This window comes from Caretta caretta, chromosome 21 (genome assembly GCF_965140235.1).
Source record: "Caretta caretta isolate rCarCar2 chromosome 21, rCarCar1.hap1, whole genome shotgun sequence".
Classification (NCBI taxonomy): domain Eukaryota; kingdom Metazoa; phylum Chordata; order Testudines; family Cheloniidae; genus Caretta; species Caretta caretta.
In genome coordinates this window covers 13,511,991-13,539,408 of record NC_134226.1, presented here as the reverse complement: position 1 = coordinate 13,539,408, position 27,418 = coordinate 13,511,991, and the positions used below count along the sequence as shown (strand labels likewise).

At 49.4% G+C, this 27,418-nt stretch overlaps 1 protein-coding gene across 4 annotated transcripts in view; it reads left to right on the top strand.

The window, feature by feature from the left end:
- KCNC4 (potassium voltage-gated channel subfamily C member 4) overlaps window positions 1-27,418 on the top strand; it is a 51,810-nt gene that overhangs the window by 9,704 nt on the left and 14,688 nt on the right. The window contains exons 2-4 of one of the 4 annotated variants that reach the window (XM_048826531.2): window positions 4,081-5,017; window positions 8,355-8,540; window positions 24,057-24,565. In XM_048826531.2, the coding sequence (XP_048682488.2) occupies window positions 4,081-5,017; window positions 8,355-8,540; window positions 24,057-24,064 (1,131 nt within the window). In that variant the 3' untranslated portion in view covers window positions 24,065-24,565. Of the gene's footprint in view, window positions 1-4,080; window positions 5,018-8,354; window positions 8,547-24,056; window positions 24,566-27,418 lie in introns of those variants that run through there. The other 3 variants (XM_048826530.2, XM_048826529.2, XM_048826527.2) reach the window with 3 other exon arrangements.

Sequence of the window (27,418 nt, the reverse complement as noted above, 5' to 3'; positions counted from 1 at the left end):
GTGATCTCCCTTTGCTCATGCTGGGGCCTTCTAAATAGCAGGCTCAAAAAGGAGCTCTTTAAAAGAAAAAAGCACTTTGACTTGCTACTAGACAAAGGTCGGAGCCAAGGTAAAGATTATGGGCCGGATCCTCAGCAGATATAAAACTGGAGCAGTTCCACTGACTTCAGTAGAACGTCACCAATTCACATCGCCTGGGGATCCAACCCTTCTGTGTTTAGAGGATAGTTATACTTGCCAGACCTGATTCTGATCTCCCATACGTTGGGTCTAAAACCAATGTAGCACCAATGTCTTAAGCAGAGTTATTCCAGATTTACCCTGGTGCAAGAGAGAGCAAACTCAGGTTTGTTCTGTCTTTCCTGTAGTCTTTTGGGCTTGATTTGGATCTAAGTGACAGTGGTGTAAATCTGGAGTCAGTCCTTTTGAAGTCAATAATCCTGGGCTGGATCTTATTAATTGCCTATTGACTTCAACAGAGCTACATCAGTTTTCACCAGCTGACGAATTACACTGGTGGTAGGGTAAGATCAGAATGAGGTCCTTTGGCTGCCACCTTCTCCGTCTCTCTCCCTGTGTCTCATTCATTCCATCTTCTTCTCCTTCTGTGTGCTGCGGGAGAGTATCTTTCCCTTTAGTGGTTCTCTGCACTGAACACAGTGTGATATGATGTCATTCATTTCTGACTGCTCTGTTTTCCTTGGGGAGCCCAGAATGGGGCTCTGGGATACAGATCCTCTCAGCCTCCCACAGCTTGGCTCAAGTCTTGGCATTTAGGACCAGCCCCTCCACTGGTGTGAACTGAGGTAGCTGGAAGCTGATTCTGATTCACTCCAGTTGAGGATCTGGCCTGTAAGTTTTAACTGTCTTGCGGTGTCATGGTCTGATGCAACAAGGTGGTCAAGAGAAGGTCTGACACACAAACTGGTCCAGTTCTCGTGACTAGAAGAGACTGAGCACTTCACTTGGCCCAATCCTGCTCATGTTGCAGCCAGTGGCAGGGAGTTTTGCTAACAACTCCAATGGGAGCAGAATCAGACTTGTATAAAATGCTACAGGATGCTGCATGTCACTTCAGTGCAGGTCAGGTCCATGCAAAGCTGAAAGCCTGTACGTGCTGTTAATAGAGGAACTGGAGAAGATTCAGCAAGCTTCCTCGGCTGGGGCTTTTCTGCTCAGAGGCTTTTCAGGTGCTTTTGGAAACAGATGCTCTGGATAATGGACTCATCATGAGCTCATCCTGTCAGGAAGGAGGCTGATTGGGGAATAAAACCCATTTCTTCCGCAGAGCATTTGCTTTCCAGCTTATTATTTCGGGCCCATTTGCAGTTGCTTGTGGTCTAGATGAATGAGAAGCCTGACTGCTGTCACTGTTGGTAGAGGTGCTTAGCAAAGCATTTGAAACCAGCAACTGAAGGGTTAAAGGTCTGTCTAAGGAGCACGGGAAAGCCAGCTTCCTCCTGTGGTCCTATGGGTTTGGGTTGCCTGCACTGCCCCAAGACTCCAGAATCATCCCAGAGCCGGAATTGCTCTGGAACAATTGTAATTTGCAGCTGTTCCATAGGAGCAGAAAATTAATACCCCGCCCCCAGTGCAAGCTCAGCTCTGGCAGCTGTTATATAGGCTCCATCCCTTACTCGCCCCTCCCCACCTCCCTGTTCAGAATGGGGGGCGGGGGCATGGTGGAGACATGAATGGAGAGCAGCATCCTGCCTGGACCTAAGGGCCTGGGAGCCTGCTCAGCTGGTGTAAATTGTAAATTGGAGATTCTTACACTCGAGTTACAAGCCCCTCCCCCTCCCCAAGCAAAATTAATTTCTCTATTCTAATGGAAACCCAGACAGATCCTTAACTCTGGAGCTGTGAATAGGAACACTATCAGTTACAGCAAGAGATGTGGCATTTGCATGCAGAGCAACTGAACGCTTTTAACTGGTGCTGTTACACCAGCCTTTCATGTGAATTCATAATGGGCACTTAAACAAATCTGTTACTAGAGGGAGTTCCATTTCAGAATCTCCATCTCCTCGTTCCAGCAGCTGCCGCAGCTTGACACACCCCGGGGTCACACCGGATTGTAGCTCTTGTAAATGGATCTGGCCTGGCAGTCCTGGAGCTCAGAGTCCACAGTCCATCCACAGGACAGGGACAGCAAGTGTCCCAGCACATGATCCTCAGAGCTCATCCAGGGCCCATTCTAGCACTGGGAGAGGAGTAGGATTTAAGGTTTTAGCGGGAGCTGCACAGATTCAATGGAGCCGTGCAGATTTCCAACAGCGGAAGAGCTGGCCCTTCTATAATGATTCAGCACTGCCCTTTTTAACGGAGGCTCCCAATTTGGATGTGTACATCTGCCTGCTGAGCAGCGTTTTGTGTGTGTGCAACCTAGTGGATAATGCACTGGCCTAGGGCTCAAGAGACCTGCATTCTATCTCTGAGCTGCAGGGGGACCTTGAGCAAGCTGCTGCCTAGCTCCGTGCCTCAGTTTCCCCATCTCTAAAATATGCATAATGATACTGATCTTCCTTGGTTGAGTGTTCTGCAAGCTACTGATGTGCTATTTACGAACTAGGTGTTGTTATTACTGGTAGGAGCACAAAAATGATCTCACCTAGACTATCAAACAGCCCCCAGATGACTTATATACCTGAGTCTCTTTGGGCTTGGGGTCAAATGCATCCCTGGGATGCTCCCATAGGCTTCAATGGAGATGTGGTTCCAGGGCTGGATTTGAATGAGAGCATAGTGATAGAGGTCACAACCTCTGTGGGGCTGGAATTTCAAATGTCCTCTGCTCCCATTCAGACACTGGGATGAAGTGGCCAGATTTTCAGATGAGTTTCAGGACTCAGCACCTCCCATTGTTCTCAACAGTGCGCAGGGGTGTGGGGGGGTGTGTGTGTGAGGAGCAACCATTGTTCTCAGTGGGAGCTGCTGCAACATGAGCTCTTGAAATTCTGGCTCCAGTCGGGGGCGCGGGGGGGGGACGGGGACGACTCTGACTTGAATGAAGCTGCTGCCATTCATACAAACTGAGGAGCCGGCTGTAAAGGACGATCCCAGGGTCTCCCAGCTTTAACTCAAGGTCACCGTGTGCCCGGGGAAGGAGTCGTTATCACACCACACCGTCGCCCTTTGCGAGTTAGGGGGGAGGCTAATGATCGAATAGTGCCATCGTGAATTTTAATTTCTCATGAGGCGCTGCTGGCTCAGATGAAGAGCAAATGGACTGAGAGAGACGCCGAGGCACAAACATACCCAGGCTACCTCAATGGCAGAGGCCTAGCTGTAGGATCAGGGTCTTCCTTTTTTATTGGTCGTGCTGGTGGAAGGTGCCGGGCTGACATTCTGAAAGCCCTCGAGGCCAAAGTCCTATAAGATACATCACCACCCCCAGCAGCAGGGCAAGCTTCCCCCGGCCTGTCCAGTCCATCACCTCTCCTCAACGGCAGGGTCAGTCAGTGGTGGCTTTGTGACGTACTGACCGGTTCCCTGGGAAATGGCCTAAGAGCCACCCGGAGAGTCCCGATCTGATATGAAGAGGGGAGCTAGAACTGAAACGCTCTGTAGTTGTATCATCTTCCTGGCCCTTGTGGTCTTGATCCTCGACACCAAGGTCTGTTATGAAGAGTAGAGCAGGGCCGAGCCCTCTGACCCAGTTGAGGTGACCACTTTAAGAACATCCCCGCTGGGTCCTGGAGGGCCGTGGTTACCATGACAATGCTGGGTTCTGGCAACGGGTACCCAGTGCTAGTCTCCCAGGTGTCACTGGAGGGACCGTGTCCTCTCCTTGTCTGTGACCTCTGGCATGGCAAGCTTCTGGGCTCTGCTTTGATGGGGAACTGAAGGAAATAAGAGCAGGGCTTGTGTCAGAGGGAGTGTATGAAATACAATTGACATCAGGAATGTCCTGTTGTTGAACCCCTCCCCTCAGATTTGGACACAGCGTGTATCTTTCCTTATTCCCCCTTGTAGGGATAGATAAGAAGGGGAAGGAAGTCTATTTTGAAGCTGCTTTCTTCCCCTTCCCTGTCTGCCCCGGGTTGTTCCCCTAACCACTGAGTTCATTTCCTCTTGCAGATAGTTGCCTTCTCCTCGCTCTTCTTCATCCTGGTCTCCATCACGACATTCTGCTTGGAGACACATGAGGCCTTTAATAGAAATGTCAACGTGACTGAGACGATGGTGGTTGGCAACACCACAAAGGTTCTGCTGACGAATAAGGTGGAGACAGAGCCCGTACTCACCTACATCGAGGGGGTGTGCGTCCTGTGGTTCACGCTGGAGTTCCTGGTGCGCATCATTTGCTGCCCAGATAAGCTGCTCTTCATCAAGAACCTGCTCAACATCATTGACTTTGTGGCTATCTTGCCCTTCTACCTGGAGGTAGGCCTCAGTGGCCTGTCCTCCAAGGCTGCCCGGGACGTGCTGGGCTTCCTGAGGGTGGTCCGTTTCGTCCGGATCCTCCGGATCTTCAAGCTGACACGGCACTTTGTGGGGCTCCGGGTGCTAGGCCACACGCTCCGGGCCAGCACCAATGAGTTCTTGCTCCTCATCATCTTCCTGGCCTTGGGGGTCTTGATCTTTGCTACAATGATATACTATGCCGAGCGGATTGGGGCCAAGCCATCTGACCCCAGCGGCAGCGGCCACACTCACTTTAAGAACATCCCCATTGGGTTCTGGTGGGCGGTGGTCACCATGACAACATTGGGCTATGGTGACATGTACCCCAAGACCTGGTCGGGCATGCTGGTGGGGGCTCTGTGTGCCCTGGCCGGGGTACTCACCATCGCCATGCCGGTGCCTGTCATCGTCAACAACTTTGGCATGTACTACTCACTAGCTATGGCCAAGCAGAAGCTCCCAAAGAAGAAGAAAAAGCATATACCCCGTCCAGCCCCACTGGACTCCCCCACATACTGCAAGTCCGAGGACAACTCGCCCCGCAACAGCACGCAGAGCGACACCTGCCCCCTGGCGGCGGAGGAGGTGGTGGTGGAGAGAAAGCGATCAGGTGAGATGCAAAAGTGCCAGGTATGTAAGTCCCACCTAATGGAGACTCTAGGGAAGAGTCCACTCCCACTGGGGGGGTTGGCTGACTGCTGTGGTTCAACGGGGACACTCCAGATTCACGCTGGAGCGGGAGCGGAATCTGGCCTGATGCCCTCACCTCAAGGCGAGGCTGTCAGGTATTGATTTTTTGAGAGGGACTCCAGGCCTTTGACAGAAGCAGCTGGCTCAGGTGATTGCAACATTAGGAAAGCAGAATCCCTGGAAAGCAACTAGGAATGGTGCCGCATGGACCTGAATCTGTTCTCACGCTGGCATAGATTAGGGGTAAGTCCGTGGGGCCTAATTCCAATCTCTCACTGCCCCTGGGGTAAATCAGGAGTAACTCCACTGAAGGACTGACTGATTTAAAAGCCCCCATGAGATCAGAAGCAACCCCAGTGTGTTAACCATTTTACCTAACCCGAAAGTGAAGATAGTAGTTTATTCAGTGATGCTTCCTGTCCGTGGCTGGCAGCTAATGGCTAGCTAGGAGAATTGCAGAAATCCATCGGCAAATCCTCTAAGTGCCTCTGTGCTAAGAGTGCCAGCTACTAGCAAGCATTATCCCTCAGTATCTCTTGTGCTAGGCTGGCCTGTGCATTGCCCTGACCCCTTGCTGGTCTGGCCTGTGTGGTACCTAGCAGCTAGCCCAGCCCATGCAGTGCTTCTATGCTCCGGTAGCTGGCCAAACCCATGTCGTGACCTTGTTCCCTGGTAGCTAGCCCAGCTTGGCCTGTGCCACATGATTTGCCTGAGCTGCTCCAATGACCTGGTGCTTTCATCTGGAGCAGGTCAGGAAATGGAATTTCCATTCCCTGGGAAAGTCTGACGTTCCAAATTTGTTTTTTTATTTCAAATTTTGGAGCAAAAAGCGAAAAATTTTGAAACGTTCTCGTGGATGAAAATTCTGGCATCATCAAATTGGTTATTTTCAGTATGGTAACAATGTTTCTTTTCAATCATGTTACAACGTGACCATACCCAATTGCACAAAGGTGGCATGATGTTAAAATTGGCTTTTTAATATACACGTCGAACCAAAATGAATCAAAACAATAAAGGCAAAACAAAATGTTTTTACGTTATTGCAACAAACGTCGAAATGATTCGTTTTGACTTTGTCCTCTCGAAATTATTGTTGCAATGGACGCTGATCCTGGCAAACATTTTGATTTTTGACAAAACCGCATTTTCCGATGGAAACCTGTTGTGCCAAAAATTTTCACACTAGCATCTAGCAGACCCATTTGACCCTCCGCACTGCTTTGCCCAGCCTTATTCGCACCACACCGAGCTGCCAGCGCCAAGAATCCACGTGTCTTTGGTGTGCAAAGGTTAGCAGCCAGCCCCCAAGGGAATGTATTACAATGTAATAGGTTGAAATCACTGCTGGGGTGTCTTCACGGTGCAGCCTGTCATTGGAGCACAGGAGCCGCTGCGTGCTCCTGATTTGTCTGTATCTCCTGGTGCCAACACTTGACAATCTTACGCTCTGTGTGGCTGCTGCCTGGGGTTTGCCTCTCTCTGGGGTTTCTTGCTACAGGCTCCCGGCTGGCAGAGGAAGGCTCTCTGAGGCCTCCGTTGGGAGCCTGGCCTCTGATGTTTGTCTCCAGTTTTGAATTGCAAACAAAAGATGCATTTAAATTGCATGGAACATCTTGGCTTAGAGCCAATGAATCCAGAGCAAAAGCTGAAAAGCTATCCTTAGCTTGGCCTGTTGCAGCCCTGGAGCCATCTAGGTCACTGGCTCAAATCTATCGAGCTCAGCTGTGGCTGGGAGAGGCTTTAGGAGCGGTAGATCAAAGCAGCAAATAGATACAATAGCAAGCTGACGGTGACCAAAAGCTTGTGGGCTGCCTGAAAGTGAGTTGGCTGGATCTTAATCCAGTTCCCAATGTTAAGAGCAGAAGTGGGGTCTTCATCACAAAGCTGCTGTCTACACTGCAAAGTGAAGGGGAGATGGTAGCATGGGTGTCAATAGCAGTGTAGACGTGGTGGCGTGGGCTTGACTACAGGTTAGCAACCAGAGTATGTACCCCAGTGGACTTGTACTCTGGTTGCTAACCCATGCCACTGTGTCTACATAGCTGTTGTTACCTATGCCAGCTAGATTGAAGCTAACACGGGCATGCCTACCAATGCGACAGTCACACCTTTGCTTCCAGTGTAGACGTACTCCAAGACACTAGCATAACTGGCACCAACAGGCTGCCTTGTTGGCAATCTCAGCAGAGAAAACAAGGACTGAATGGGCTGTGGAGACTGAACTGCCCTCTGGGCCCAGGAGTTGGTACCTTCCAGTGCTCTTTGAGATATGTTTGTGAGGAAAGCTGGCCCTGCTACTTCCCCTGATTGTACTTGCCCTACAGAGGAATCTCTCCCCTCCAGGGCTGTTAATCTGGTGTCTTTCGCCAGCACTAAATTCACACCATGTACAAGGCCAGATCCTCAGCTGGTGCAAACTGCTGTAGCCCCACTGAAGGGCTACACTGAATTACACCAACTGAAGATCTGGCCCTGCTCATGTTCTCTCATGGGTGCGTAGTGGGGCCTGCCGCAAGCCTGTGTTTTATACTCATCAGCACAGGACCTGAGCACCTCCATTAAAGTTGCAGGAATTTCCTTTCAAACCCCTTGTTTGTCCACACTCATGGAACATTTCCCTTCTAAACTGAAAATTTCCATCTGTAGGACCCAGCTCTCAGCCAAAATCCAATGGGTGCAGCTTGGGGCAGTTGTAAAAGAGCTGGGGGGTAGCTTCCCAATCCCCCTGCAGGTGGCTATTTGTCGTAATTTAGAGCCGCCTCAGAATTGATCTGAGGATTGAGCCCAGAGAGCCAGGTACTGAGCTGGTATAAACTGGCCCAACTCCACTGATGTTACTAGACCAGATCTTCAGCTTGGGTAAACTTGACATAGGTCCAGTGAAATCAGTAGAGCTTCTCCAGTGTACACCTGCTGGAATGTGGCCTCTGTCTTTCCCTCATGGCGGATTTTTATTTTTTGGAAGGTTTGAACAGAGCCCCTCTAGTTATTTCTGAGTTATGGAAGGGCGGCATTAAATTATCTGGGGAATGAGCCAGCAAACCTCATTGCTGTTTCAGTTCCACTCGCATCAACTTGGGCCACATAAGGGGGAAGGTTGCCCTACCATTTCCCGCGTTGCAGCTAGCGGGCAGTCAGCCACATGGCCTCCCTGTTGCCAGCAGCAGGAGTGAGCAGACAAGTGTTTAGGCGTGTCAGTTTCTCTGGAAAATTGATATTTTTCATACCTTTCCCCTTCCCATCCTGCCCCGAAGACTCCAAGCAGAACGGCGATGCCAACACTGTGCTGTCAGATGAGGAGCAGCCCCTCTCGTCCTCGCATGAGGAGAAACGGCCGATGAGGCGCTCCAGCACCAGGGACAAAACCAAGAAAGCGGCCACCTGCTTTCTGCTGAATGCCGGCGATTTCCCCTGCGCGGCCGACAGCGGCATCCGGAAAGGTACAGGTGAGAGCCAGAGGCATCTGGTGGATGGAGTGCCAGAACGGGGCGGGGAGATGGAGGACAGAGGGACGAGCATGGATGCGTAAAGCTGCTTTCCAACCCGGGGGGTGGAGGGTAAGGGCATTTCCCAGTCACTTCTCCATTAGCCCCCCCAATAACCCCCTTCAAAAGCAAAATGCTTCTTTTCTCAGGATACTGTACTCCCTGCCCTTCTCCTGCCCGCGCTGTCCCTGAGTGATGCTAGGCGTACACCCACGCTGCACCTCTGGTGTGAAACACCCCCACCACTGCATGAGAGAGGCTGTTTAGAAGTGAATGCCAGAGCGGAGGTTGCCCATAAAGTGCCACCTTGCCCTGAGCTTTGGTTTCCTCGGGCTCATCCCTTCACCCCGCTCCACAGGCATGTGCTGTTCTTACGAAGGGCTTGTCCAGTGCACTGGGTGATCCGTTTCCATTGTCCTATGTGACCTTTTCCCTCTTTCACATCTATCCCCAGAAGACCATCTTCCCGTCTACTCCATCTCCCTCTAGCCTTGTCTTTCTGTGCTAACTGGAATCCCTTTTGGGCTTCTCTTACCAGTACATCCTCACCTGTATTCTTGGCGTCCTTCTTCCCCATCCACACCTAGCTGCTTCGCTAGCCACAGCATCACCTAGAACCACTGGCTCTTCCCTGCACCTTGTCTACTCATTTACACCTGTGCAAAGTGTGTGTAATAAGCTACCAGTTCAGTGTAATAGAGCTTTACGCTCGCTTTGCACAGAGAATCGGGTCTGCTGTATCTATCTGCCTCCCATCCAGCTAGACTATCTGCCTGGGAAACTACCTTGCCACCAGTATCTTCTCTTCTCTTTGTAGCTGCTGATATTTGTGCCAGCTTCCTTACCCACCAGCTCCGCTCCTATCTTGTTTGTCCACTTCTGATGCCACTCACTTAGCTAGGTCCTCAGCTGGTGTAAACCGGAGAAACTCCACTGAAGTCCATGGAGTTCCAGCTAGAGCTGGTCAAAATGTTTTCGAGCGCAAAAGTGATGCTAGGGCAGGGTTTGATCAAAATGTTCAGGTTTTGCAATTGAAAAAAACAGAAATCAAAATTGGAACATTTTTGGTGAAAATATTTGGTTTTCAATAAGCATTTTGAGTTTATGGGTTTCAAAATCCTTACATCGTTACCGAAAATTGTTTCTGAAAGCTGAAATGTTGGGCAATTTCAATTTTTCAATGATAAAACAAAAAATGTTCAAGAGAAATTTTGAAACTTTTTTTTTTAATTTCCAGCAAAAAACAACTGACCTTTTCCAACTAGCTCCAGTTACCCTAATTTACACCAGCCAAGGATCCGGCCAAAGGAGTTACTGAGAGTTCTGACTGAGTAGCCCAAAGGGATTGACCCAAGTGGGTTCATGCAGGTCTGATGGTTTCGCACTGGGTCCTAGCTCCTCCCATCCACCAGATGATCTCTTTGTATGTTGTTGTTTCATAAACAAATTCTGCAAAGAGCTGAACTGAAAACTTGGAAAATAAATCAAATCAGGATTTTTCTCTTTCCTATTTAATGAGCCGCATAAAGCGATCTGCTGGCCTCTCTTGCTGCGTTTAGAGCTCAGAAGCGCTAAACGGTGGCTTTGTTCTTTAAATCTGCCCCTGAGGCATCATGGCCTAGTCCCCCCCTTTCTCTCTCTCTTTGATGGTGTAACATGATCCAGCCTGAGAGCTGGATTAATGCTGCCGTATTGGTAACATCTAAATCCAGTGCCTAGGTCCTCTGCTCGTTCTAACCCAGTAGGCAGGGTCAGTGTGTATTACACATTCCCTTCTGTGTCCAGTCTAAGGAGGAGATGAGTCTCTTGTGGCCCCAGCAATGGACCCGGGCAGTGTAGCTCAAGCTGTAGGGATCTCCATTCATTCCTTGGTGTGAGCCAAGAGCGTTGGCTGACTGGGTGAGCCAGCACTAAACAGTGCCCAGGGCTGAGGAGCCGTGAGCCACTCCACCAGTGCCAGTCTCTCTTGCGGTCTGAATGGCTAATCCAATGGCAAGAGTCTAGTTTCAGTGTTCTCTTATGGCAAGAATAAATAACCCGTTCCAGTTCCCCTTGTACTATTCGCAGACCTGGGGCAGGAGGGTCAAGGCCCCAAAACTAATGGGAGAGTAGCCGCTATGCTCACACTACAAGGGAGTGTGTGGGACAACGAAGGGAAAAACAGGAACGGGAGCGAGGTCAATGGTTGAAAGTCAAGGAACCAGATGGGGACAACCTCGGATAGCACCCACTGCTCCTCAAAGCCACGAGGCAGTCAGTGGACACTGCCAAAGGAACGCTGCCCGGAGGTGTGATTGAATGAGGGAATGGAAATAGGTCCCACAGTTGCAGAGCACACCACACCCCCGCTCCCAGCCCAGCTTCCTCCTCCTGCAGCGATGGAGGCCATCTTGGCCAGCGCCAGGAGGAGGTTGACAAGGAGATCCCAGTCCCGTGACTTTGTGCGTAGATCAGGGAATGGAGGGAAAAGTGCAGCCAGAACCTGAATATAAGGTTCTGGAGGAGCCAGAAGAGGGGCTGCCACCTGACACATCTTACTCCAGTTTCCCTTGTTGTGGCCCTGGCTGATCCAGCTCTGAGGAGCTTTGGAGCAGCACTGCCTTTCCCATGGTCAATGTGGATCCAGTGCTGTGTTACTGCGCCGGGTCCAGTCTCTCTCTGGCAATGCAGAGAGCCCTGAGTAGCTTTGCCAATTCCATCCTCACTTTGCCATCAAAGCTACTGGCTGATCCAACACTACGTGGGACTGGGCATCACTGCCAGCCCATTGTTGTGATGTAGCGAGAAGCAACATTGCTCGACCAAAACTCTCTAGCTCCTCCAACAGAGACATGAGCTGGAGACTTCTGTGTGACTCTGCCGTGGAAGGGCCCTCTGTTTTCTTCACTAAAGTGGAGATTAGGAGCCAGATCTGAAGCCCACTGATTTCATTGGGCTTTGGATCAGGTTTTGGGTCAGTTAGGAAATTTGGGCAGCATAGAGGAGATGGAATTTATAACATATGAAGCTTCGGGCTTTATCAGATGAGAGAAGGAATTAGAAACTCAGAGACATTAGGACTTTCAGATTTTGGGGAGAGCTGGAAGAAAAATGTCAATTACTTTTCTTGGGAAACGTTGAAACATTTTTATTATAAACATTTTCCTGCCTTTTTTTTTTTTGTGAAAAAGCAAAACTAAACAGGGTGGTTTTTTTCAGTGTTCAAAACTAGTTTTTGGTTTTAAAAAAATTGACTTTTGTAAGCCGAAAATACCCAACAATGTTTCCTAAACCAAATAAAAATATTTTTTGACGAAAAAAATAACATTGGGGGGTTTTGGTTAAAAAAACAACAACTCACCCCCCAAAAAATTGGTTTTGAGGGTTTTTTTTACCTAAATGAAAAATTTCTGCAAACTTTTTATTTTGGACCATATTTTTGAAGCCATATTTTTTCATTCAAAAATATTTTGATGAGAAAATGTCAACCAGCTCTGATATGTAAACTATCAGACCAGATGGGGAAACAGGTTGGGGAAAACAAGGAAGAATTAACACTGGGCTTTTCCCTTTACAGGGAAACCTCTTTAGACAGAGCCTCTGCTGGCGTAAACTGGAAGTAGACCAGCTCAGGATCTGACCTGTTCTCTTTTAAACTGCACAGGTCAATTGTAGAGGGTCGAGTGGGATCTGAACAGGAAGTTTCAGTGTGTGTTACAATGGGCTCTTGAGCTATCTTTTATAGAGTCATGATTGCTGATTGATTATTGTTCCTTTTGCAAGCACCAGGGGCTTTACAAAGGTATGAATTCTATGCATACAGGGGTAACTTGCCATCATCCTCAGCTGAAATGCCGCCAGCTCTGGAGTGGGATGTGGCAACAGAATAGCCTGAGAAACACTCCAAAAGTGCTCTAAAGCGGAAAGTGGGAGAGATTACCGTAAGCAGCGGGAGCAGCTGGGAAATGTAACTGGACGGGATGCAATTACCCTACAGTAGCCAGGACACTGGCACTGGAATCCCTTCTCTGGTGAAAACCTCCAGGGGATCTTTCATGATGACATGTGGTCAGAGCACAGTGTCCCCTAACACCATGCTGGGGCACTGGTTCCCTAACAAGTCCAAGCAAAGCGCACCCACCTTACGGGATCACCAGTGCTATTTCCTATAGCATGTGCATTTGTTGCCAGAGATCTCTCATCCAAGTACTGACCCAGCCTGGCCCTGCTTAGCTCTGAGAATCGATGTAACCACATGTTCATGGTGCATGAAAATATATGGACCAACACATTCCTTTAATGTCCCCCCAAAACATCTAAACCTCCTGACTGAGGTTTGATCAGAACTTGCTATCAGATGACTTGAGAACTGGGGAAGATGCTCATTTGGAGATGTGATGTCCAGTTACTGTGTGATGTGATAAATGATAGGTCTCTGAGGGGTGAGGTGGTCGTTTCTCAACATGCTTCATGAAACACAATTAGCCTGGAGACTAGTGATTGTTTCTATTAACTGCGGCCTTTGTTTCACGCATTGTTATTTAAAGAGGTTTCTTCGGACCAGAGGCAAGAGAGACAGGATTAGATATGCTTAGGAGGAGCCTTTATATCCAAATATTAGAACCTTCTAGCTTGATTGTCAGAGGTGCTGAGGGCTCTGTCCTAGACGAAGTTAATGGGAGCTGTGAATGCTCAGGCCCTAATTAATCTCCCATTGCGGCTATTTGTGCTGGTACTGGACATCCTGGCAATTCTCCAACTTCAGAGTACTTTGTTTCTGAGCCCAGCTCCCTAAGAGACTTCCGTCAAGTTTGGGGACAGGTACTTATGTTATTACAAGCTCTGGAAGTCAGGACATTGGCGTTTGGCTGAAAGTATAATGCAGATATCAGCCATAGACAGGATTTGGTCCTGGTTCCAGTAAACATGTTTCAGACTGAGAATGGTTTATTTCAGGAAGTTGGAGAATATAATTCTCCTTCCCATAATACCCTTCTTCCATGCATGCGTCTTCTTTGGTCCTGAGAAGGGCAAGCCCATCCTAACACAGATAAAGTATTTCCCCCTGTTTCCCCTTCAGAGGGCATGACCCCAATCCCTTGTCCATACAGATGAGGTGTTTGAAACCGTCTCAGCAGCAGAAGTGTGGGAATCACTTGTCACTACCCTGAAACATGGCTGCGTGTGTCAGTTTTGGCATGTCTGTGTGCACGTTTCTCTTTGCATGTACCCTGTGTGTGGGTGCACATCCTGCCCTTTTGCTGAGCTACACACAGGGTTCTGGAAGGTACACCCTGGTGGTAGATCCAGAACTCATCCCGCCAGCACCTTAGATTTTAAGGCCCAAAGGGACTGTTGTGATCACCTTGTCTGACTCCCTCTAGAGTACAGGCCAGAGAACTTCCCCACAATAATTCTCAGAGCCGATCTTTTACAAAAACATCCAATCTTGATTTTAAAATTGCCAGTGATGCCGAATCCACCACGACCCTTGGTAATGGTTAATTACTCTCACTATTTAAAAAATCTATGCCTTATTTCCAGTCTGAATTTGTCCAGCGTCCGCTTCCAGCTATCGCATAGTGTTAAAGCTTTCTCTGCTAGATTGAAGAGTCCATTATTAAATATTTGGTCCCCTATGTAGGTGCTTGTAGACTGCAATCAAGTCACCCCTTAACCTTTTCGTTGTTAAACTACATAGATTGAGCTCCTTGCATTTCTCGCTAGAAGGCAGGTTTTCTAATCCTTTCATCATTAGAATCATAGAATCATAGAATCATAGAATATAAGGGTTGGAAGGGACCCCAGAAGGTCATCTAGTCCAACCCCCTGCTCAAAGCAGGACCAATTCCCAGTTAAATCATCCCAGCCAGGGCTTTGTCAAGCCTGACCTTAAAAACCTCTAAGGAAGGAGATTCTACCACCTCCCTAGGTAACGCATTCCAGTGTTTCACTACCCTCTTAGTGAAAAAGTTTTTCCTAATATCCAATCTAAACCTCCCCCACTGTAACTTGAGACCATTACTCCTCGTTCTGTCATCTGATACCATTGAGAACAGTCTAGAGCCATCCTCTTTGGAACCCCCTTTCAGGTAGTTGAAAACAGCTATCAAATCCCCCCTCATTCTTCTCTTCTGCAGGCTAAACAATCCCAGCTCCCTCAGCCTCTCCTCATAACTCATATGTTCCAGACCCCTAATCATTTTTGTTGCCCTTCGCTGGACTCTCTCCAATTTATCCACATCCTTCTTGAAGTGTGGGGCCCAAAACTGGACACAGTACTCCAGATGAGGCCTCACCAATGTCGAATAGAGGGGAACGATCACGTCCCTCGATCTGCTCGCTATGCCCCTACTTATACATCCCAAAATGCCATTGGCCTTCTTGGCAACAAGGGCACACTGCTGACTCATATCCAGCTTCTCGTCCACTGTCACCCCTAGGTCCTTTTCCGCAGAACTGCTGCCTAGACATTCGGTCCCTAGTCTGTAGCTGTGCATTGGGTTCTTCCGTCCTAAGTGCAGGACCCTGCACTTATCCTTATTGAACCTCATCAGATTTCTTTTGGCCCAATCCTCCAATTTGTCTAGGTCCTTCTGTATCCTATCCCTCCCCTCCAGCGTATCTACCACTCCTCCCAGTTTAGTATCATCCGCAAAATGATAGCCATTCTCATGGCTCTTCTCTGAACCCTCTCCAGTTTATCAACATCCTTCTTGAATTGTGGGTACCAGAAAAGGACACAATATCCTAGCAGCCGTCTCACCAGTACTAAATACAGAGGTAAAATAACTTCTCTGTTCCTACTTGAGAGTCCCCTGTTTATGCATCCCAGGATAGCATTAGCCATTTTGTCCACAGCATCACACTGGAAGCTCATGTTTGGCTGATTATCCACCAAGACCCCAAATCTTTTTCAGAGTCTCTGTTCCCCATCCTGTAAGTATGGCTTACATTCTTTGTTCCTAGATGAGCACATTTACATTTAGCCACATTAAAATGTGTATTGTTTGCTTGTGCCCAGTTAACCAAGCGATCCATATCGCTCTGTGACAGTAATCTATCCTCTTCATCGTTTACCACTCTCTCAATTTTTTGTCACCTACAATCTTTTTCACTGATGATTTTATGTTTTCTTCCAGCTCACTGATAAAAATTTGAAATAGCATAGGGCCAAGAACCAGTCCCTGCAGGATTCTACTGGAAACATACCCGCTCAATGGTGATTCCCCATTTACAGTTACATTTTGAGACCTGTTAGCGAGTTTTTAATCCATTTAATGTGTGCCAAGCTAATTTTATAGGGTTCTAGTTTTTAATCAAAATGTCATGCAGTACCAAGTCAAATGCCTTACAAAAGTCTAAGTGTACTATGTTAACACTACTGTCTTTATCAACCAAGCTTGTGATCTCATAAAAAAAAAATATCAAGTTAGTTTCATAGAATATCAGGGTTGGAAGGGACCTCAGGAGGTCATCTAGTCCCACCCCCTGCTCAAAGCAGGACCAATCCCCAGCTAAATCATCCCAACCAGGGCTTTGTCAAGCCTGACCTTGAAAACCTCTAAGGAAGGAGATTCCACCACCTCCCTAGGTAACCCATTCCAGTTTGACAAGATCTATTTTCCATAAACCTTTGTTAATTTGCATTAATTACATTACCCTCTTTTAATTCTTTATTAATCGAGTCCCATATCAGCTGCTCCATTATCTTGCCCAGGATTGCGTTGGCTGCAGCGTTTTGAGTTGGGAAATGATCATCGATAGTGTTCAGGAATTCCAAGGGTGTTTTAGTTCTGGCAGAGTGAGACCTCCAGCATGTGTCTCTCAAATTGAAGTCCTCCATGATCGCAGTTGTTTGCTGTTTGTTTGTTTTTTATCCCTACACATTATAGATAGCTGTGCAAGGAGCCAGTCATCCTATTCCCTAGTGTGATTTGGTGGTCTATCGTACCCCATCTAGTACTTTATATGTTAGGACACTGATTCATAAGCATCTTAGTACTTCTTGAAGAGGAGCAGCAGGCGTCCCCACCAGCCAACCAGATTATGGGTAAAATTTACCACTGGTGCTGGCCCTTTGTATTTGGGTAGATTTTGCCTCATGTGCCTGGAGGGCTTCAGGGCCTGGCAATGCCATGAGATGTCAGACCACATCCCCTCGAGGCTGTAGCTGGGCAGCAGGTGTGGCAGTCAGACCCCTAACCGAGCACCTGTGTACTCTTTTGCAGTCTGTCCTGCCATCTAACTCCCACTGACAGCCTGTGTCTACACTACACAGTTAATCTGGTTAGGTTAGCCTGGCATCTCCGCTGCTAAGTCCTGCCCACAGTACTGGGTCCTAGCTGTTTCTGCATCCACCCGTATCTGTCTGGGCATATCCCATGGTTCTTTGGGCTGAAATGCTCTAGGATTCTTTCCCAGTCAATTGCGAGGGAATTTCTGTCCTTCAGGGGGAATTGTGGGAAGGCATTAGAGGACTATTAGAACTCAAGTGATTTGCCTGTGTCTTCATTGCAAAGTGGGCAGGCTTCCACTCGAGTTAAAGCAGAGCCTGGATTCTAACCCACACTCCCATCTGGGTAACTTTCCACAGGCTCAAACACCTCCAAACCCTGATTAGAGGTTGTTCTGTGTAGAAGGTAGGGAGGGTAAGGTTAAAACTGGGGTAAGAGCATGGGTAACTGTGCAGTGTTAACACACTCGTCCTGCATCAGCCTAGCGCACCAAGCAGCCATCTATGTATGTGTAACCTATGTAAGATAATGTCTGTACGTGGGTATGTGCATACGTGCTGCAGAAGTGATACCTACATAAGTCTGTGTTGATCTGAGTGCTATGCATGTGGGAGAACGTGTATATAATTCATTTAGGAGTGTGTGCACGTGAGTTAATGGGCTGTGTCATGGAGGTGAAAACATCAGTGTGTTTTTCATGATAAGTGAGTGCGCAGTGTGTGGTGCATGAGTTATTTGTGAGTGTGCCGGTGTGTATATGCATGGATGAGTGTACAAGGGCATGCGTGTGCGTACGTATGTTTCTGTCTCTTTGTGCGTGAGGGTGTTGCAAGAACGTGAGTAATTGACCAGACGTATAGGAGTACGTGAGTTAATGCAGCTCCCCCCCCGCCCCGTGTGCGTTGTCGAATTCATGTGCATGTCTGCGTGACGATGCATTTCTGTTCCCCATTCAATGCACAGGTGTGATCATGCAGGCGCATCACTGGGCGGTGAGTATTTGCACGTGGGTAAGGTGGAACCTCTGATGCCATTTTGCCTGGGAAGAGACCATCAGGGTGCCCACTGCCATCAGCCGCTCTGTTTGTAAAATGCCTCCATGCAGCTCCTTGGCAACAAACCCATTTTTAAACCAATTAGGCTGACCTCAGTTAGCACCTATATGTGTTGCTGGGAAACCAGCCTCCCTAACGAACAGCGCTGATGGCAATTAGCATAGCAAAACCCTCCGATGCTTTGCAACTTTCCTTGGACGGTTTGCCCAAGCAGCAGCTTGCGATCGGGTGCTTCCGTGGCCCTATTAGAAAACAACGCGAGCCCTTGGGGCTGGGCGAATAGAACCGAGGCAGCTTCCTTGGTAAAGAAGCCCGCTGATCAGCCTCTTATTCACAAACGCTCACATGAGCCAGGGTCATTCACACCAGGCACCAGCTGCATATTTTTAACAGGGGGCGGGGAGGGGAACTGACCACTGGAACAGTTTACTATGGGGTGGGGTGGATTCTCCCATCCTTGGGCCCTGTCATAGGGTGGCTGGCCCCTTAAGGGCCTCAGGGCCCACCTGTGGTGAGATCAGCGCACTTCCCCAGGTGGGACAAATGATTTTGGTCATGTGACTGACTGACCAGGCTCAGGGATATAAGGGAGAGGCCCGCAAAGGTGAGTGGGAGGGTAGGTGGAGGAGTTTGAGCTAGCTACAGGCCAGCTGGAAGCTGCAGGTGAGTGCTGCAAGGATTGGGGCTGTTTGGATTATGACAGGGAAGGAGGGCTGGGGTCACCTGTCTCAGGGAGAGAACTGGTGTCTGAAGAGGCCAGCTGGTGTGAACTGCTGCTTTGCTCTGGAGAGATGGCTATGGGCTTCCTGGGTTTGGGGGAAGGATTGGGGCCTGGAGGGGCAGTGTGTTTATGGACTACATTAATTGCCCCCTGCCCCTTCCAGAAGGGGAATGTTTTAAAATGATATAGATGGGGTGGAATTTTTGAGGAGCCCTGTGAGAGGGGGAAACTGAGGCAGGGTGCTGCAGAGTCACCATGAAGGGGTCCTCAGAAGGCAGAAAACTGTTTACAGGCCTCTCTTCAAGAAAGCACTTAAGCAAGCTCTTAACTTTTTTAAGCATGTGCTTAAGTACTGTCCTGAATAAAGATGTGTTGGTGTCTATAAGATCTGTAGCTGTTCAACCAGGGTAGGGATTGAGGTAGGGATTTTGGGGTGAGGATCTCTGGCCTGTGTTATGCAGGAGGTCAGAGGAGAAGATCATAAGATCTCTTCTGACCTTAGGAATCTCTGAATTCACCAGGATGTTTGGGGAAAGCCCAAATGTAATGAACATTCTCATGAAGAACTGAATGTGCAATAGATCAGTAAATAACCCTAAACTTTTGGGGATAATTTGAAAACCTAAACTTTATAAGCATGAAGAGTAACACCCCCAATCTCCTATGCCTTCCATTCTCTAACAGCATATGGACCTCTCTGTCATCTCATTGTCCTGCACTGGTCTCTGCTCTGACACCCCTCCCTCCCATCACGCAACATCATGTTGCATCTCCACTCTGCTCGTCCCATAAAAGTTGACACTGGCAGCGGAGTGCCAGGAGAGGAGAATCGAACTGGGAATTGCTCACCTCCAGCTGAGTGGGCTGTCCTTTGCGCTAGCCGCCTGTTTTGCTGGGCATGTTAACTTTTCAGTGAGGGGGGAAAAAATCTATTCTCTCCCCCGTGCATTTGGGAAAACCCTGGGTGCAGATTTGCCGCTTTCCTCAAATCCTTAAGTGCAACCTAAATAAAACAGGGCAAGGATGTTCAACATGCATCAGCCTCTCCATCAAATGGCTCCCAGAACAGCCGTGAGTGGGTGGAACATAAAGGGTCATTGAGTTGGGTGATGGAGTCTCATCTCTCTCTTTTTTTTCTTTTGTTTATTACCACAATGTAGAGGGTGGGGGCGTGGCCCCTATTTCCCATCTCCTTAGCCACCCCCCGTGTTGGTGATTTAAGCTGTCTCCGGCTTGCTGCCTGGGCCCGTTTATCTAACCAACAACTGGCTCGTTAAGGTCAATGGTAGCCCTCGCCCTGTGCACATCCGAGCGATGAAGCACGGGGGCAGGAGGCTTTGGCAAGTAGACTTGAGCTAGCGCACTTAAAATCACAGCGTGGGGGTTCTGGCTCGGGGGGGAGCTTGGCTCTGGAGCCGAGGGTCCAAGCTGGGACATCTACAACCCCAGCTGGGAGTGAGTCTCCCAGCTGCAGTGGAGACCTACTATGCAGGCTGTTGTGCATGGGCTGATGGGGCCAGCTGTCCTGCTCATGCTGTGTCCTGCGCACTTGCTCCCTGATTGGCTACGGCTTAACCCTTGCTCCGCATCGGGCGCTGTGGGGCCAAGCTGGGAGCCTCTCGCTCATGCTAGGTAGCCCCTTATTCCATAGTAGGACCAGCTGGGAATTCTCCGCTGAAATGTCTGGTAGTTGGGGGAAATGCTGATTGGTCAAAAAGGACACTGTTTGCAGGGCAGGGTCCATTTCAGCAAATCTCCACTTTGAAAAACTGGGGGGCAGGAGAGGGGAGAAGAAAACTATTGATGATTGGGGAATGTCGCAGTTAGACTCTCCATCAGAGGAAGGGATCAGAGCCCAGCCTTCGGGCCCTTTGATGGGGACAATTAAAGCCCTGTGTCCCTTAAAGAGACCAGTCTCCTCTATCACTAGCAAAGCACAGCTGAGCAAGTCTATTTCAGTGGGACAGCTTGAGGGGTAAGGAACTACTCAACAGTTGGGCTCTTTGTTCCTGTTGCATTTTTGGAGGCACCATGATCCACACTAGACATGCAGTCAGAAGACCTGGGTTCTAATCCCAGCTTCACTAGGGACCTGTTCAGTAATGGCTTCCCTTCTTTGCCTCAGTTTCCCCATCTGTACAAGGGGGCTAATGATACCAACCTCCCTCAGTATTGAGATCTGTGTGTGAAAGGTACTACCTAAGGGTGATGTGACTGGCCTGATTTCCCTGCCGAGTTTTACAAGCTCACAGGAGTGTGTAGAAAAACCTCCCTCTTATTTCAGAAGAAAGAAAACGTGGGTTTTTCCGAGCCCTACTTAGCACAGGGCAGAGACTAGAAAAGTCGTGGTTGTCTCTCATCCTCCCCCCCCCCCCCCCAACTTGTTTGTGGATCATTAAAAGAACAAAAAAATTAAAAGCAGGGACTTGCGCTGGGAGGACTCTGCAAACTGTTCAGCTGCTTCATTTAGGCTGCCGATCACCGACAGATTTATGTCAGGGCTGCTACGTGCCAAATAACCATTTCTGACATGGCACCTTCCCCACCTCCCCCACATGCCTGTTACCAAACTTGGAGCAGCAGTGGAGGCCAAGACTGTGTTTACACTACAGCCTAATGCCAGCACAGCTATAACCCTTAGCCCTGCCATGAGTGCAGGGGACTCTTGAGAGCACTTCAGGTCCTATGATTCTCTGTGGATCGGGGAGAGGTGTGATCCCTGACCGACACCGGGCTGGTCGCAGTTCCTATGTGCGTTTACTGACATCGCCTGTTCTGCCCGTCGGGAGTGGTTTCGTTGTACCGGTGCAAAGCATGACTTTGGCCGATAGCCGCCTCCAGACCAGGAGCGCTTTGCCGGTGTGGCTATGCCAGGGGCGCCCGCAGTGATCAGCTGCCAAAATCTTAACAACGGGTTCCCTCCTCACCCCACGAGGGGGTTGTTGCCCACCCCCGCCCCCCGGGACTCCTGCCCCATCCAACCCCCCCATGTTCCTTGATGCGCCCCCCCCCCAGGACCCCCACCCCATCCATGCCTCTCCCCTGTCCCCTGACTGCCCCTAGAACCGGGCAGGAGAGTCTCGTGGGCCACTGTAGTGGGTGCCCACCCCACCCCTAAGAGCCAGAGGCACCTGCCGGGAGGCGAGGTGGGGAGTCCCGGAGGTGCTTACCTGGGGCAGCTCCTAGGAAGCATCTGGCAGGTCCCTCTGGCTCCTAGGAGCGGGGGAGCGTAGCTGGGGGGGGGTGGGGGGAGCAGCCGCTCCCCCACTGATCACGTCAAAAGTGGCACCTTAGGCACTGACTCCAGGGCTGGCTGGAGCACCCAAGGGGAAAATTTGGTAGGTGCAGAGCACCCACCGGCAGCTCCCCGCCCCAGCTCACCTCACCTCCGCTCTGCCTCCTCCCCTGAACGCGCCACCCCGCTCTGCTTCTCCACGCCCCCCCCCCCCCCTGCAGCTTCCCGTAAATCAGCTGTTCCGCAGGAAGCCGGTGAGGGCTGAGAAGCAGATGGCGGCTTCCCGCTCAGGTCCAGGGAGGCGGAGGTGAGCTGGGGCGGGAAGCGGTTCCCCTGCACTCCCCCAACCCAGGTTACCTGCTGCGGTGCGGGCGGCCCTCTTCGTGCCCCTCCCCGCCCCCCAGCTCACCTCCGCCTCCCTGGACCTGAGCGGGAAGCTGCCGTCTGCTTCTCAGCCCTCATCGGCTTCCCGCCGAACAGCTGATTCGTGGGAAGCCTGGGCGGGGGGGGTGGAGAAACAGAGCAGGGCGGCACGTTCAGGGGAGGAGGCAGAGCGGAGGTGAGCTGGGGCCGGGGGCGGGGCGGGGAGCTGCCGGTGAGTGCTCTGCACCCACCAAATTTTCCCCGTGGGTGCTCCAGGGCTGGAGCACCCATGGAGTCGGCACCTAAGGCTCCACTTTGGCCGGTTAAATTTAGAAGCCCTTTTAGAATCAGTTCTCCCTCGCGGAACAACCGGTTCTAAAAGGGGCTTCTAAATTTAACAACCAGCTCTAGCGAACCGGTGCGAGCCGGCTCCAGCTCACCACGGGGCGCACGCCTCGTGTGGACATAGCCTGAAAGAGAACCCAGCGCTGCGTGTTCATCCATTTCCAATCTCGGTGCCAGGGTTTGCCCTGAACTCTGTGCCATGCCTGTGACTCGTCTGCCACTTACCTCAAAGAGGCTCGTCAAGGAGCTATTCTATCGCCGTGCATGCGTCTGATTTCTGTAATTAAGCGTATTCATTTACCTAACCATTCTGGTCTTTTTAACAGGTTTATGAGACACAGAATATTCAGGGTTAGCACCTCTAATGTAACCAAGGGAAAGGAAAAGAGAGACCACAGCTCATAGCACTAATAATGCCTTGTCCTTCTCCCTGGCATCTATTATTGTATCTCAACAGACTTTACAAGGTCTTATTATTTGTATTACCATAGCACACTGGAGCTCCTGCCATGGGCCAAGCCCCCATTGTGTATGGTGCTGTACCAGCACAGAACAGAAAAAATGGTTCCTGCCCCAAATTCTAGCCTGACAATAGGTCAATGTTGGTATTCAGCTTTTGCAGATGGGGAAACTGAGGCAGTGAGGAACAAAAGCCTATTTAGGTTTTTAATACCCAGTGCCTCATCATAGTAAGTAGCTGGGCATCTTCCAGAGAGATCATGTGGTGGGTTCACCATCCCTTCAAATCTTTTTCAATCAAAATAAGATGTCTGTTTCTGAAAGATCTGCATCAGTGAAACCGTAAGTTACTGGGCTGGCTGCAGAAAGTGGCAGGTGAAATTCTCTGGCCTGTGCTATGGATGTCAGACAGCGCTGATCACCCTAGTCCTTTTTGGCCTTGGCATCTGTGAATCCTAAGTGATTTGCCTAAGACCACGCAGCAAGGTTGGGAAGACCAAGGAATAGAATCCAGACCTGCCGCCCCTTTTTCAAGAAAAACGCTTGGTCTGAGAAACTTGAAAGCCGTCACCTGGCCCTGCGTTGGATACGTCTAGAAGCCCAAAGAGCCTGTAGCTAACTACCGAGCTCCTGAAACTTCACTCCTGCAAACACCAAAGGGGAGCCTGTTGCTCTGTGTGGCATGGAAAACCCTCAGCAGACCCAGAAACTTATGATCAGCAAAGCTACTAATGTTTCATCTACTGTGTATTAGACCTGACATGTAGCTGTGCTCTGCGATTTTTAGCATTGGCATTATGCAACTTGGCAAAAAGCATGACGAATGTGCAGCCCTTCCTGCCTCTACAGCAACAGAAACCAGAAATAGAGAGTAAGACTCAGGGAGTTTGTAGAGAGAGGCACCAAGCTGTTGAGGGATCAATTGGATTTATTTTTCTTTCACCCAAAAAAAAGTGTAATTTTTTCAGGGGGAAGCTGTACATGTTGGGTGGGTTGGTGGGTTTTTTTGTGTTTGTTTGTTTGGTTTGCAGCCTGGAATAGCCTTTTAAAAAGACCTTTCCTCTTCACTATGTTTAGAGATCTAGTGAGAAGAAACATTTCCAAGTAAGAAGAAATCTCCATGGAACAGCAGCAGGGCCGACTTATTCAGATTCTCCGAAAAATAAATATTGGCTTCTCTGCCTTTGCCAGAGTCCTGAAATGGCATTTAAAGACCTTGGTGTTAAGTGGTTTTCACATTGTCCTCAATCCCGGCTTGATGGCCTTGGGGCCTGATTCCTCCCTTTAACTCCAGGGCCTGAGTAATCGCAGTGCAAGCTTTAATTAAATGTGCACCTGCTCTGGGCCGGAGGTATCGTTTGGTCTTCATGCCCATTCAGTCCTTGGTGCCTCTGCTGCTCGCGGGAGCAGAGGGATGGGGGTGGCAGTGACACCTGTTGGCTGGACTGGAGTGAAACCGTCGGCTCGTGGCTTCACGCAGCTCCCTGGATAGCCCTCGGAGTGTAACGAGCCACTCCTGCCAACCCAAGCTGGATTTGACTCTGATTTAGCAATAAAAACCTCCTTAGCCTCTCAGCAGTCCCCTGAGTCTTCCGATGAAGCGAGCTGTAGCTCACGAAAGCTGATGCTCAAATAAATTGGTTAGTCTCTAAGGTGCCACGAGTCCTCCTGTCCTTTCTGAGTCACCAAGAGGCTCGCCAGCTGTGGCTAATCCATTCCACCTTGTGCAATGCAATCACAGCTGGTGACAGCGCTCTGAAGCTAGAAGCCTGATTGGAGCTGTGTTGGGGTAAGAGAACTTACCCTGGATCCATAAACCACTTCAGGTCAATTTCTCAAACTCTCTCCTATTAACAGATACATTGTGAGGTCAATGCTGCTGGAAATATAGTGCCCGAGTGTGTTAAAGCCCTCCCCGGCCACACCCACACCCCCAGGGCGTGCCCTAGAAATGGCTGCGCTGAAATTCAGTACATGCACACGGCGTGTGTGTGTATATACGAGCACTCATCCATGCGTTAACGACGCCCACAGTGCATGAGCACTGCGTGCAAAGGATACACCTCCCCTCAAACATTTCGTGTGCACACACGCTGTTACAGTACACGGCACAAGGCCTCTCTATGCACATACTAAATTTGCACACATCTATATCCATGCACAACCCCCACATCTACATACATGACCCCTAGGACACATCTGCCAGCACACCGCTGTGGATTCAAACCCCCCATTGGAAATCCATGTGGGGGTCTGGTGGGTTTGGCAAAAAAACCAGTCCATCAAGGTGTGGGGTAGTTTGGTTCAATAATGAAGGCGCTGGAGGGCGGGGGGGTGGGCAGGATACCTAGGATCTCTTCCCAGTTTAGTCACTGATATGCCTGGGGCAAGTCTGCTTCCTTTCCTTGTCTGTCTTGTCTCTTTAGCTGACAAGGTCATTGAGAAGGGGGACTCTCTCTCACTAGGTATATGCATGATGGGACCCTGGACTGGACACTATTTTAACACAAATAATAATGAGCGTATGCAGCCAGCTCATCCTCTATCCCGGCCCTATGCATTAGTCCCTATTACTACTCCAAAACAGGACCCCACTGTTCTAGGTGCTGTCCAAACACACGGGAAAAACAGATGGTCCCTGCCACCAAAGTGCTGACACACTCATCACTCTGGAGCTGGGTGCCTGTCTGAGCCCGGGTCACCAGAAATCCTGCATTCCTTTACCAACTCCTCCACTACCACCTTTAGCATGACTTTGAGGAAGTCACTTCACCTCTTCTTTGACTCCGTTTTCTTCTCTGTAAAATGGGGATAAACCTGCATGGGTGTTGTGGAGATCAGTTAATGCTTGTGAAGCCCGTTGAGATCCCTGGAAGAAAGATACGTGCAAAGTATTGCTCTGTCTCTCAGGAGAGTCCTGAAGGAGCTGAGAAAATGGAAAGACCTAACGATCAGTTGGACAAGAAATGGACACGGCATGAAAATAATTGCATTGACCAGAAACCATCTGTACCTGGCTTCCCCCGCACTGCCAGTAAAAATCCACAGTGCCTAGTTAATGACAATAAAAAATGTCAGTCAGGCAATGCCTATGAGGAAATAAGAGAGCAAAGGCGGATGCCATATAGATGCAGTCCTAGGATAAAGAGAGAGCTCTCTACTCAACTTTAAGCTACTGATCTATTATTAGGTTGTCCCCCTCCATCCTTCTGGGCATACCAAGAAGCTATTGTCATGCTCTTGCCTCCCAACCAAGACCCAATGGAAAGGAATGATTCCTCCAGAAGGACCACAAAGCACTGTGCAAGACATTTGTACAAGGGCCATTTTCTCTGACTGTTGAAATGCAGCCACCTCTCAGGTGAAACACAGCAGCTGAGCAACAGCACAGTGCAACAATAAATGGCACTTCACCACAGGAAGAAAAGAAGAATTACAGCACTGGATCAGTATATCAAACAGCAGCTAAAACTGCAAAGGGGAAATGTAAGTAATTCATCAATATACAAAGTGCCAGGGGAAAGCCAAATCCCAAGGGCATGGATGCTTTAAAGTCACAGCACGTGGTATATGGGATGAGGGGAGGGCTTGTAGTGGTGTGTTTTTTTTGCCCCATCTATGTGATGTGTTAATTGGAACTCATTTTAAATCCCGGCCATCAACAATAGATGTTACTTACAAGGCAAGCCCAGAGGATGCAGCTGCGAAGTGACTGCAGAAGGGAGGTTGCTGAGAATGCGGCTTTGGGTATTTTAATTCCTGCAGTTTTAGAGGCTGTCATAGTTCCCTAAAATAAAATGATAGGGAGGAAGGAAAATGGTCCCAGAAAGTGTCATGTTCCAGCTCTAGAAAGAAAAACCCCTTCAAAGCCATGTGTCTGAACGACTAAAGTTAGATTCTAAGGGCTGTAAGCCTGGGTAATGATATTCAGCAGATGAAGGGGGAGAAGCTGCTTAGAAGTCACAAGTGCGATTTCCCTTGCTAGGGCTTTTTCTTCCACCCTGGTGGCAAGTGGAGTGTCTCCAAGGGAGAACCGTGTGGTATCCAGAGGGCAACAGTGTTCATGTAACCCACATGAACCCAGGCTGGCTTTGTCTTCCTCTAGTGGCTGGCTCTCACAAGAGGATAAGAACCCACTATAGCTGCCGAGGAGTATCTGGCTCAAGTGACAGAACCTTGTGCCTTTTAGCACTGAGCAGCCAGCATTCATTCCCCCCGAGGGCCCAGCACTTGTTGTTTCAACTTCGAAAACCTCTCCATTCCTTTCAACCAACAAGATTGGCTTCCCTACATCTGAAAGGATTCTGTGAGCTCTCCAGCTCCCGTCCCTGTTTGTTTTGTGTGTGTTTTTGCTTGAATGGGTTCAGGTTCCAGTGTTTCCTGAAAAAAAGAACAGGAGGACTTGTGGCATCTTAGAGACTAACCAATTTATCTGAGCA